Source organism: Lontra canadensis, unplaced genomic scaffold (genome assembly GCF_010015895.1).
Source record: "Lontra canadensis isolate GAN:19392208 unplaced genomic scaffold, GSC_riverotter_1.0 scaffold91, whole genome shotgun sequence".
Taxonomy (NCBI): Eukaryota; Metazoa; Chordata; class Mammalia; order Carnivora; family Mustelidae; genus Lontra; species Lontra canadensis.
This window is the reverse complement of record NW_022631085.1, coordinates 846184-860099: the sequence shown is the minus strand read 5'-3', so window position 1 is coordinate 860099 and position 13916 is coordinate 846184. Positions and strand designations below refer to the sequence as shown.

At 41.9% G+C, this 13916-nt stretch overlaps 1 protein-coding gene across 2 annotated transcripts in view; it reads left to right on the top strand.

The window, feature by feature from the left end:
- Positions 1-13916, top strand: part of IQCK (IQ motif containing K) — a 120868-nt gene that overhangs the window by 1153 nt on the left and 105799 nt on the right. For both annotated transcript variants that reach the window (XM_032836177.1, XM_032836176.1), the window contains exons 2-4: positions 6098-6162; positions 7770-7899; positions 8843-8940. In XM_032836177.1, the coding sequence (XP_032692068.1) occupies positions 6098-6162; positions 7770-7899; positions 8843-8940 (293 nt within the window). The remainder of the gene's footprint in view (positions 1-6097; positions 6163-7769; positions 7900-8842; positions 8941-13916) is intronic.

The following is a 13916-nucleotide window of genomic DNA, read 5'->3' as shown; positions in this document are numbered from 1 at the left end:
CACTTCCCAGAACTTGCAAATATGGTAGCCCTATTGATTGATCATGTTGTACACCTGAAACTAATTTAATGTTAAATGTCAGTTATGGCTCAAAAAAAATGTGGAAGCTACTAGGCACATATAGTTTTGAGCGCTTAAAATGTGGGTAGTGCATGTGGGACTCAAGTTTTTTATTTTACTTAAGTTAACCAAATGTAAACAGCGACTATGGCTAGTGGATACCATATTGGACAAACCAGGAAATGTTTGTTGAATGGGGAAAAAGAGTGAATACACCAATATATGAAAGAAGTGGAAAATACAGAGGAGGAAGAGAATTGCGGACTCCGAGTTGATAGGTAACTCTCAGCGGCCGTCTGTTTCACCTCCCATCCAGTGCTTGAATTCCTTTTCCAGTTTCACATTATATTTAGAAAAATCAAAGTTCTCCCTGTAATTTCTACCCTTTGGTCCTAACCCCTTGGTGTCATGACCCAAGTTGATCACTCTACCTTAAAGAAACCACTCATATTTGAAGGTAGTCGTGAATGTCTTTTCCCCGGAAAAGTGGAAAGAGTTTTGACTTCAAGCCAAACAGTTCTTTGTAACAGAGTTTATTACTGGTGTGTTGTCTAAGGGAAACTGCTTACCTACCTCACAGGGCTGATGTGAGGACCAGGTAAGATAATATTTGTGAAGGTGATTAGCATAGTGTCAGGCATTTAGAAAGAGCTCAATAAATGTTCATTGTTGTAAACAGTGAAACACGGTTTGCCTTGTGTTTTAAAGTCAGAAGATTATTTTGGTCAAATAGCCCTGTAGGGAAAAGCAAAGACAGAGGTTTGGCGCTCTCTGTAAAGCAAGTGAATTGCTACTCACAAAGTGATAGAGTTACATCACGAAGTTAATGGGGTCAGAGATGGTGAATTATATACTAAGGCTCTGTCATGATTATTTTAAGCCAGATGAATTTTTTAACCGTTCTAACATGGAGTTGCCTATAACAAGCATATAATGGGTAAATTTCGTGCCTCACAACAAACATGAAAAGCAGGCTTTGCGGTAATCCTATGTTTGAGGTTAACTGTTACGTTCTATTAGTACATCTCCATTTAAAAAGCAACTCATCACAGCAAATAGACCTGTGAGAAACTCAATTTCAGGAAGAAGAAATATAGAATAGATAAATATCTGACTTAAGACTGTCCTACCTGGCTGATGCTGTGTGTGTGTGTACATGTGTGTGTTTATATAACTTGACAACTTATTTGTAATTTTTCTTTAATTTTCGCTCTCAACTTTCCAGTGATGACTACCTCTGAGCTTTGTATCCTCAAAGGCACTTGTATCAGTATCAATAAAGTTCTTTCCTGCCAAGGCTTCTAATTAAATCTTATTCTTGCTTGTGACATGATTTTTAACTATGGTTTTAATGAAGACCGAGTCAAAGTATCAGGACCTTACAGTCTCCTGTTTTGTTATTGCTGTTATTACTCTCATCAGCATCCTCATTATTGCCATTGGTTCATTACTCCAAATACTCTGCAACCTCAACCCTTAGAGCCGTTGTAAAATCAGGTTCCTCCATCCCACCTGCCAGATACCAACATGAACCAGCTCTGAATCAATCCATGTAACCTTAGAGCAGCCGCTGAGTACAGCTGGAGAAAAGTGACACCAGGGGGCTCTCACACTGCCTGTCAGTCAACATCCCTCAGTGGCTTCTTCCGTTGCCCCCATCTACTGGCCCCAAGTTTCTAACCCCCTTCAAATGTTGGGTGGTATCACTTAGTAAATGTAGGAGACATTCACTGAGAAGGGTCAGGTATTTGGAGGCAGGGAGGGGATCCTTCAATTTCCTTATACCGATTAACATATTTGCATCTGCACACATACCCTGCTACCAGCAGCTCAGCCGGCATCTGGGCTTTGGTACCATCCTCTTGGCATCCCAGGATCCTGCTCTGTCACCCCATCTCCTACATATAACTTCTTTACTGACTTTTCCTTCCAAACATCCTGTGGTCTGTCATCTTGAGAAAAACCTCTCCCTTAGCACGTATTATCTTCTAGCTCTTGTTTATCCCTTTTCTTCTCTCAGCCAAGCTTCTGGAAAGAACACACTGCCCTTGTTCATACCACTGTCACTCCTTTTATCAACCCAGCGCAGACTAGCTCCTACTTACCTCATGGTTCCAGTGAAATTATTCTCACCTATTCTGTCAACCTATCTACCCATGCTGGGAACTGTTTTAAGTGCTAGGCTAGGAATGACTCCAGGCACTATTCTAGACACCCAGCAACTTTCGTTCTCAACGAGTGTCACCATCATTCACTCAGCTACCCAGTCCAGAAATCCTCACTGGATTTCACCATTAAATCCTCATTGGATTCATCATAAGGTGAATCATTAAGATTCATCTTAACATGTTTCCCATTTGCTTTTCATGATCCCCACATTCTCCAATCCCTATAGATTCTACCTGCTTAATATTTGTAAGACCCAACTCCCCACCCCCCAGTTCTCATGGCTGCTGCTGTAGATCAGGCCCTTACCACACCCTGTTTGGATTGCTGCTATAGCTTTTTAATTGCAGAAGTCCTCTATCCAGACCCTGTTCCAGAGGAACCCCTCTAAAATTCAAGTCTGACCACATCATGCCTTGACCTACGATGATTTTCATAACTTTCATGGTAAACAAACTCTTTAGCTTAAGATCTAAGCCCCTTAATGATCTGGATTCTGTCTTTTTTTTTTTTTTTTTTTTTTTAAGGTTCATCACCTACCATTTGCTCAAATCATTCTAATGGCAACATTTATTGAGCTGCTCTATGTGCCAGACACTGTGCTAGAAGCTTTTCCTCTCATTTAAACCTCACAGCAACTCAGGGCTTTGCCTGTTGTACAGGCAAAATTGAGGAAACCGAGGCAGAGAATTAAGGAAACTTAAATAATAAATGCATATAAAAGCAAAATGTCATTTAAGTATATATGAGATTGGTAATACCCTCGAGAAACAATCTTACTATTAGGAGTATAAATTGTTATAAACTTCTTGGAGGAACATTTGTCAATTTGGTCGAAATTTTAAATTATTTTTTCCTTTAACAGAACAATTCCACATCTAAGAATTACTCCTATAACAATATCTCTTTTCCAATCAATATATATATCACCATATACATATATGGTGATGCTCCTGGCAGCATTGTTTGTAATAATGAAAAATTGGAAACAACCTAAGCACTCATTAAGTACACTGGTTAAATAATTGTGGCATATCATATATGTAGCGATCTTGAAAGATGGCCAAGATTCAACACCTAGAATGGTTCTTGGCACATAGTAAGCTCTCAGTAAGTGTGAACAAAAGAATAGATAAAGAATCAAAAGTAACTTGCTATATTCTTCATTTTGTTCATTCATTCATTCAGTCAGTAAGTATTCTTTGGGAATATGATGGTGAGCATAAACAGACCCAGACAATTTCCCTCACTAAACACAGTCATTAATTTTTACAGACTTCAAATGAGGATAAAACTGATAGGAATTATGAAGAAAAAGGACTGTGCTATGAGGTTCTATACTTGGATGATTTGGCATGGTCTAGGAGATGTAAAATAAATGTACTTGTGTGTTATATGCATATGTTAGTAAATACGTTGAAATACAGTGGTTATGGGTTATAATGGGATTGGATGTGACTTACACTCTTTACACAAGACAGGTCTGTATTATTTGGAATTTCCTCATCATAGCGTGTATTGCTTTTGTCATCAGACAAAGCTCTAAATATGTATATCCTAAGTCTGAATAAATAGTTTTCACACCATGTTTGTGTTTCTCAAAGTGTTTGGGAAAGAAGAGCGAGTTTATATGCTTGCTTGAGAAGAAAGCAAAGTGGTAGAGCTCAAGCTGTTATGGTGGGTGGAAATCTATGATGGCTCCAAGGATTCCCACTCCCTACTGCACACATCTCCAAGATATTCAACCAAACACAAATCTAGGCATTGCCATCAAGGGATTTTCCAGACATTATTGAAGTTTGTCATCAATTGACTTTAAGTTAGGAAGATCACTGTAAGTGGGCCTGACCTAATCAGGTGAACCTTAAGTCAAAGTCATTAAAGCAGAAGAGACTCCTGTTTGCCTTGAAGTAGCAAATAACCACATGTGGACTGTCCATGACAAGGACTGAGGGTGCCCTCTCGGAGCTGAGAGTCCCACCAACAAAAAGAAAATGGGAGCTTCAAACGTACAGCCACAAGAAACTGAATCCTGTCAACAACCAATGATCTTAGAAGAGGACACAACTCTCAGATGAGATCACAGCCATGAATGGCCAATAACTTGATTTGAGCCTGATGAGATCCTGACCCATACTGGACTCCTGACCCACGGGAACTGTGAAATAATAAATTTGTGTTGTTTAATGTTGCAAAGTTTGTGGTGATTTTTTACATAGCATTAGAAAACTAATATAGCTGGTACAGGGCAAGATTGCTTGCAACCTACAGGCTGACATACTGGTCCCCAGCCTGACACCTAGGAGTTAAGAAAAAAGAAGTCAAGAGATGTTTCACTGACGAGGAACTAGGTATCCAAGGAACTATGTGTCCAATACAATTTTATTCATTCCATTGATACCATCTTGCTCAGAAACTGTTTTTCCTCATTGCAGCAAAGCAATATTTGTCATTAAAACATTGACTTTTCCAGAAAAATTCTTACCACTCTTTTTTAGGGATGTAACTAATTTAGCCCCAAGCATTTCTGTCCCTCTCCAAGCAATAGTTCTTGTTACCCTGCAGAACTTGTATGGACTGTTCATTGCATTAGGCTCTCCAACATGTTGACTGTGAGCAGCCTTGAAACCTGGCAACCTCACTGCACATTAGAATCAGCTGGAAAGCTTTAGGGGCGCCTGGGTGGGTCAGTGGGTTAAACCTCTGCCTTCAGCTCAGGTCATGATCACAGGGTCCTGGGATTGAGCCCTGCATCGGGCTCTCTGATCAGCGGGAAGCCTGCTTCCCCGCCTCTCTGCCTGCCTCTCTGCCTACTTGTAATCTCTCTCTCTCTGTCAAATAAATTTAAAAAAAAAAAAAAAACCCAGCTGGAAAGCTTTAAAAATACTGATTCCCAGGCCTCCACCCTAGATCCATTGAATCAGAATGTCTGGGCCCAACTCCAGAAAGTTAGTTTCAAAAAGTTCCCCAGTGATTCTTTTTTTTTTTTTTTTTTAAGATTTTATTTATTTATTTGACAGAGACCACAAGTAGGCAGAGGGGGGGGGAAGCAGGCTCGCTGCTGAGCAGAGAGCCCGATGCAGGCCTCGATCCCAGGACCCTGAGATCATGACCTGAGCCGAAGGCAGAGGCTTTAACACACTGAGCCACCCAGGTGCCCTTTCCCCAGCGATTCTTGTGTGCAGCCAGGATAGGAAGCTACTGGAGTTTAAAGCAGAACTACTCCCACTTGTGCATACAGGTCACCTGGGATCTTCTTAAAATGAAGGCTCAGATTCAGCAGGTCAGGGGTGTATTTAGGTGTTGCATTTCTAACTCCCCAGAGATGCTGATGCTGTTGGTTCTTGGGCACACTTTGAGTAGTGGGGTCTTTATGGGATTGCTCTTCCAGATGCGTACCCCGATCAGGCCATCCTGCCTTCATGCTCATCCTCATGACTGCAAGACACAGCTCATCTCTCTGTTGCTTTTACAGTGCCCTCCCACCATGTGCTCCTCTTTTTCCTTTCCTCCGCTCCTCTCTATATAACTATTGGTGTCTTCTCTTGGCCTCTGTCCCATTCTCTTCCTCCTTTTATTCCATGTAGTTATCATAATTTGTGAGCAAAATCTAAAGTTGTACCTTCTCAGCAAAAGAGGCTCAAATTCTTACATAAAGTCTTGAGTCTGGCATACAAGAGAACAATCATCTCATCCATTTTAAATAAGGTGGTTCACAGTAGTTATTAACCTATAGTAGCCAGTTGTTTTCATTTCAATGAAACATCAACCAAATTAAAATTTAAGAATGTTTTCTTCAGAGGAAAGGAAATTGTATCACAAACTGCAATGAAATGTGGAATTAAGGATTTTTTTTCCCTGCTCCCTTTAGAGTATGAAGCTGAGCTGCCTCCCTTTCCAGAGGGATGTAAAGTCAAACAAGAAGCTATGATTTCTGTGAGTATCATCCAGGCCCCAACCTAAACGAAAGGCTCTTATGTGACAATGGTGCTGATGTCATGAGTTAAGGAGGTGGGAAAGGGAAGGCACCGGAATTAGAACCAGAAATTGGGGACAGTCCTAGCTCTACTACTACTAATGGTGTCACTTAGAGGGCATCATATAACCCTTCTGACCCTCAGTTTCCACCTCTGGTAAATGGAGCAGATAATCCTTGACTAACTCGCAGGACCTCTGTGGGGCTCAGATGAGATCCTGGATGAGAAAGTTCTTTCTGAAGGAGCCAACACATGCCCATGTTGGGCATACTTGGGGAGAGAGCACATTTCTCTATGCATACCAGCGTGGGCAAGATAAAAAAGACCTTACTAAGAGGGCCAAGGAAGGGGGGCCCTCAGACAGTATACTTGAAGTAAAATAAGGGCTTAATGGAGTTTAAAATAAAAGAGCAAGGCTCTGAAAGATTCAGGGAATTGAGCAGGGTCACAGAGATAGGACCCAAACCTAAGTCTCTAGAATTCCAGTAGGTTATTGCGGACGCCACTACTAGAGATTCTAAGAATTTCTTGCCTGTGATTGTTCTTTTTTCGTAGCATCCTGTTCTTGCTCTGTGGATGTAATGCTTTCTCAAATGTCTCTGCAGATACCAATTACAGTTCCCTTCCCTGAATTGTTTGTGCTTTTTCCAGAGTCAGTTTTTCTTGGTAGATCTTGATATCTGTCCTTTATGCTGTTGATGTTTTTGTGTAGAGAACTTTTGTTACTTATTCAAAATTTAAAATGGGGATCTGAGTGGATTTTTCTATGTAGCTGGTATGATTTTCTTCTGCAGTCATCCATGTGCGTTTGTCTTCTGGATGAGTCTCATCTACGAATAGAAACATTGACTAGGAGCAGGTGGGGAGTGATTGTCTAATGGAAGACTTTTCTTCCGAGTTGCAGGCAGAAAGCCTCCAAATCAATGGAGAGGTTTTTTTTTTTTTTTTTTCTTTTTTTTTTTTTCTCCTTTCGGCTATCAGCTTGGCCAATCCTAGAAGTCAGTGGAAATCACTAGAATCACTGGCAAGGAGAGAGAACTGGATATAAAACATGGTGGGAATGGAGCTTTATGTATATTGAAAGGAGCAGAAGCAGGAGGAGGGGAAATGTAGAGAGCAGGCCAGTGAAGCCCCAGCTGGATTTTCACTTAAACCCTCCTGTTTATCATTCCTTTTCTCATTCCCATCTTCTGAGGGGATTAAAGCCTTCTGGAGTTTTGTTGGGAAGAGGGACTCCCATCCACTGGCACCGTTTCCTCTTATGGATCCTGGGCTACCCTTCCCTCTCTTCCTTGACCACAGGCTTCATCTCTGTTACTTTTGGAAATGTTTGCAAATCTTTCATCCACTGATGGTTCTCCTGTTCTTTTTCTCTATTAGGGCTTTATTCCTTGATTGTCATTTATAGGTGTCTCAGAAGGGAAGAGGGCACAAAGATTTGTACTCATTGTGCCCCTTGAACCTGAAGTTAATACAGAATTTTATCCTTTGTTAGGTTACACAGGAAAATACAGTTATTTAAACTATTTATATGAATTGATTCTCCCCCCAACCCCCCCCCATCAGGTTTCACCATTAGAGGAAACGGTTCTCCATGGCTTCAATACAGAGCACGTTTATTCAGCTCCTCATTTGACCATGGGCTCGCATGTACTCTGTCCTCAAGTCAAGTTGGAAACAGTTGATCCAAAAACATGTAAGTAAGGGAGATTTTGTCTTTTATAATGTGGGGCTTGTAACATTGCAAAACTACAGCGTGGGAATGGGGTAGACAGACCTCAGGGAGACCACAAAAATATGAAAGAATATCTTCTTATTTTAAGTTTAATTTTATCTTTTATTTTTTTAATATGTATCAGAATTTTCTTATATTTTTAAAAAAAAATTTTAAGTAGGTTCCATGCCCAACATGGGGCTTTAACTCGTGACCCTGAGATCAAGAGTCACATACTCTACTGACTGAGCCAACCAGGCGCCCCTTAATTTTTATTTCTAAGAGAAGTAACTTTATCGCACTGGTTTATCTTTAAGGATGAAATATAAGAAAGATGATAAATAACAGCAAGCATACCTTGATTCTACATTAAAATCAAAGGGGGGAATGTAAAAGGTGGATGAAAGTATCACGCTGCCCTGTCTTGTGGGTTGAAGTCAGAGGTGTAGGCTTTCTCCATTTTCTCCCTGGGACCAGTTCCTCAGGCCCTCCCTGGGACCAGACCTCTCCTACCATTTTGTTTGTTCTCTCTGCTAGTGAGCTTTGGGCCTTGGCAACCACCACCACCATTACTGTGGACATAATGCCCCATGCATTGTACCCCCAACCTGTTCCTCCCCTCCTCATTGCTACCACACTTCCCTTGCTTATTTTCCCTCCAGCCACACTGGCCTCCTTGCTGTGCCTGTGGCCCCAGCCCTGTGCAGGACCCCGTCTACATCCTCGCCAGTCCACAGAGGCTCAGAAAGATATTTTCAGTTTCTTTAATAACACAGCCCAACTCAGCAGTCTGAAGTAAAATGCATTTAAGGTCCTGTTACTTCACGGACAATATCTTTTTTTGGTTCAGAAACAAACATATCTCCCAGATTCATCTGGGCCATTTGGGATTTTCAGTGGGATTTTTTTTGTTTGTTTGGTTTAGGTTCCCCCAAGGAATATCTGGAAACATTCATCTTTCCAGTTCTACTTCCCGGAATGGCTAACCTGCTTCACCAAGCAAAGAAAGAAAAATGTTTTGAGGTCAGTTGCTCTGTGGGGTTTCTTTATTTCTAAATGCTTAGTAATTCATTTTTATCAGATGGTACCTCATTATCTCAGTACCATCAAGTGGTCATTCTCAAAACAATCCCTTTGGGAAGGAGAGCTGTGTTTTGGTCACTCACTCAACTGCAGCCATGACATCTAGTTGTGCACACACATGCACTGCCATCTGTCTGGCCACTTGGCTCCGGAGAGGTTTTCTGCCTTCTTGGCCTCCCTGCCTGCCCTTCTCCTGGGTAACTGGCATCTACCAGGTTTATTGGCTCCCACTGACTGTGTATGACGATGAAAGCTTGCCTTCTATTTTATCTGATTCTGGATTGATCTTCCCACATCTGGCCTCGCCATACTCCACTTCATGCTCAGTATCACGCATGTAGCTTGCTTCAGGAGAGGCCTGACCCACTGTCAGTGCTCACTAAGCATTACTCATGGTCACACTGCAGCCAGCTTTCTGTGTGAATGGAGTTTGAATCCTGGAGCACCCTCCCGTAAATACCCCTGTGGGGGCACCCTCTTTTCTACGGTTGACAGGATACTTGGGGGTGCGTGTGTTCCGTGCACAGTTTTGAATACTAGAATTAGGAGGGCCTGTGTGAAGAGAATAAAATAGCAACAATATTTAATATTGACCAAGTGCTTGCTCTGTGCCAGGTGCTTTGCTAAATGCTTTAACATTCACTATTTCATTCAGCCCTCCAATGGCCCTATGAGATTCCTTTTATTAGTGTCCCCTGTATTTTACAGATGAGGAAACAGAAGAACAAAAAGATTTAGAAAGGGGATCAAGATGAATTTGCAGAGTTAGGATTCAGATCCAAGTTATGATTCAAAATGATACTTAAAAAATTGGCAGTAACTGCAGTGCAAACCTCAGTCAGCTCGCCACATCCCAGGGCCCTCAGAGCACTCACAGCTAATGGTATCAGCTCTCTGGTTACCCTTCAGCACAGTCTGTCTCTGAGAAGAACTGCGTGTCACCCGGATGGTGCTTTTATATACTAAGGAGACACCCATAGCCTAGATAATCCTAATTTCATCCCTCCCAAATGATGGAAGTTGGAAGCTGTCCTCTAAATAGCTCCAGGAAATACTGATTTTTAAAAACATCCATGTTTTCTGAAGAACAAATTACTTGCCATAGGTTATAAAATCTGAACTGATTATATTTCTTTTCATTTGCTCATTTGGCTTCTCCTGAGGGCTAAATGTCCATCCCCCCATTCATAACTGACCTTCCCCCTCTGCTGTGTGCTGTTAACAGGTGCAAAGTGCAGCTGGGTGGGATGGTAGTGAGCCTAGGGACCAGACAGCAGAGCCCCTAGCCTGACCCTGCCATTGTCAGGGGCTTTGTCTCTCTGGCTTCAGGTCCTGCTGCTAAATGAGGGAGACCAGACCATCCTACAGGTCACATTTCAGGGATCTTTTTTTAAAATCTTGCTGTTGGCCATAGTATATTCAGTGTTCCATGGCTTTTATTAGATTGAACAAAGGATGGCACACAATGATTAAACAATGACATGAGCACAGTGGAATAATCTGTGTTTAAATATGTGTATAGAATATCCAGAGACAGAATAAGTCACCCAAGTGCAGTTCTGTTCAACAAATATTTATTAAATCCTACTGTGTACTGATGACTGGGCCAGACCCTAGGAAAGGACACAGAGAGGACCAGCTATGGCCTTGTCCTCAAGAAAACCACAAACAAGGGATGCCTAGTCGGTTAAGCATCTGCCTTCAGCTCAGCTCATGATCCCAGGGTCCTGGGATCAAGCCCTGCATCAGGCTTTCTGCTCAGCAGGGTGCCTGCTCCTCCTCTGCTTGTCAAATAAATAAAATCTTTAAAAAAAAAAAAAAAAGAGCGGTCGTGGGGAAACAAGAGTGGATCCAGGAGCCATGAATGCACGTCTAGACCTTGGTGCAGCTATATTCCACTGTGCAGACTTTGTTCTGATTTCTTCAACTGTTATTCTTCTCATTTATACCCCTTCAGAGGACACAAAAATCAGCTGGAAGGGCAGTAATTAAGATTTTACATGGAGGGTTATATCTCTACTGTTTGCCCATAAATAATTCTGTAATGAGGGGGCTAGAAACAGTTTCCAGCCTCCAAGCAATGATAAAGTGCTTTTAAGGAATCAGAGAAATTTCTATTTGTATTAGAGATTAATGAGGCATCCTTGTGCCAACTCATATTTCATCTTTGACATCTTGCAGATGAGCTGCCGCTGGGACTAAATGAAACCAGTCTAAACATCAAATGCACAGGGTGTTTGAATGGAGCATTGAAGTTTAAATGTCATAACGAGCGATCAAGGAATGTAGAAAATACAGGTTCTTAAAACCGTTCGCTTGCAAAAACTGATAAACTTTCAAGGCAGCCAGACATACTGGAGTCCCAAATCCTGCTCAACTGCTTTCCATGCAGTGGGACCCTAAGCGATCTGTGACCCTCTTTCCTCCCCTATTAAAGGGATGGCAGAAAGAAAAGGGGGGAGGGGGATGGCAGAGGTTCTCCTGTTACAGGAGGATGAGGGGAAGTACTTAATGAGGTTCACAGGCACCACGGAAGGTTAGCCTTCCCTTGGGCTTTGCCTAGAAGCTCAGTGATTTGAATACTACAAATATGCAAGCTGGGTGGCTTACCATTAACTTCTTTTATTTCCTGATTTAGGATTTCTTAATTAAATCTAATTCCTTCCTTTTTCACCCCCTGGTCACCTAGTCTTTTGTGGGTTATTTTTTGAAGGCTTGAAAGTTGCAGAAACATTTGTCAGACCCAAGCGGAGCTCCTCTTATCCAGATCTGCACAACAGATTTGCATTTTCTCAATTCAGTTGTTCCTCACATCCTGTCAGTGGGAATAGATGCTTAAACTGAATGATAACCAGCCTCCAGCCCAAATTACATAACTGGGGCATTCTTATCTGTCACCCACAACTGAACTCGCATCCAAATGACTCTTAAACAGCAGCATAATTCATTGTTTATTGGGGCCGCTCAAATTATATCTTGAAACAGCAGTTATATTAGGTCACTCAAGAAATAATTGTTGATTTGTATTTTGCCCTTAAAATGCTGACTTATAGTTAGGTTTCCTTGCTTTTGTTATTTTCTGTTTTGTTCCATGATGTAGCTCTAGCAGCACCTGGGACATGGTAGGGAGGGACCCACTAAATATTTGTTGGATGAATGAATACAGTTCCTCAAAAGTCAGGGCCAATTTTTAAGATAGCAGTTAAGTTATGGGAGCGCTTGTCAGTTTGCGCTAGCTGTTACACGCAAGAGCTGATTTACTAACTATACCTGTGGTGTCTAGATTTACTGCCTCTGGAGGAAGATAGACTGTAGAGTGGCTTCCCTTAGAGCTAGAGCTGGGTGAGGAGCAGTCCTCTAAAAATTGAAGGGGCCTCCTAGCAGATGGAGAGCCAGAGAGTTGAGCAAGAAGCTGAAATTGAAGAATAGTAGTTTCTGGGGCACCTGGGTGGCTCAGTGGGTTAAAGCCTTTGCCTGGGATTGAGCCCTGCCTCAGGCTCTTTCTGCTCAGCAGGGAACCTGCTTCCTCCCTCTCTCTCTGCCTGCCTCTCTGCCTACTTGTGATCTCTGTCTGTCAAATAAATAAATTAAATCTTAAAAAAAAACAAAAAAGGAATAGTAGTTTCTGGCACTTTAGGGCCCTTACATTGTTCTAAATATTTGATCTGCTGAAACTCGTTTCATCTTCCCAGCAACCCTCCAGTGTGGGTGCTCTTACTTCAGTCTTCAGATGAGGATCCTGCACTGCCAAGGTTAACCAACAAGCTCAGGAGAACAGCTAGTAAGTGGTTGTAGAGCCAAGATTCAAGCTGAGCAGTGCTCTGCTTCCTGAGTCTAGGAGTTTGACATCAGACCACGCTGGTGGTTGGTCCGATGGCTTTCCGAAAGCATGGGCCACATTCTGATATGAAAGATGGGTCTGGAATCCATAGGAAAAAAGGAGTGAGAAGCAAGGCAGGTATGGGGCAGTCACCCAGACCAGGCCCCATGGAAGCCTCGTGGGGCAGAATCCTTCATTTAGATTGTCTCACGAGTACCGTAACACTCCAAGGAAAACTGGAGGGAATAAAACGCGGCGGGTAGGGGTGGAGAACAATGAATGGCATCTCATTACTATGCCAAAGAGCACTTGGCCAATTAGACAAACACACACACACACACACACACACACACACACACACACATAGCAATCTCTGGTACATGGGCCAGTGGTTCAGAACCGGGCCTCTAGAATCAGGCAGACTTTGTTTCCAACCTGACTCTTCCAACCGGACAAGCTGTGTAAGCTTAATGATTTTTATATTGATTTATTCATAATTCAGTTCCTTTATACATGTCATTTTCAATATTACAAATTGAATTCTAGTGAAATTAATAAAGATCCTAATCAAATGGTTTGTTCATCATTAGATATGTTAATCTTTTCAGTGCTCAGAATAAAATTCAGCTTACTTAACAAGCAGGTATTTCTCCAGTCCTTAATTTTTGGAGGAGATTACAATTGGGAGACTAAACCTTAAATGAATGATTGAATTATCTCAGCTTTAAGATTAAATGAAGACCCTGTGCATTTCTTGAGATGAATTTAACAAGTGAAAGAGATTTCTTTAATCCTTCCCCAGATAGTTGTTTTCAACTACATATGAAAAGGTCACAGAGAAGGTGCGCCTGGGGGGCTCACTTGGTTAAGTGTCTGCTTTTGGCTCAGGTCATGATCTCAGGTCCCGGGATTGAGCCCTGAGTCAGGCTCCCTGCTCACCAGGAATTCTGCTTCTCCCTCTCCTTCTGCCCCCCACCACTCATGTGTGCCCATGCGCATTCTCTCACTCTCTCTAAAATAAATAAATAAAATCTAAAAAAAGAAAAAAGAAAGAAAGGTCACAGACATATAGGTGGTGTCTGTAGGGCACTGAAGT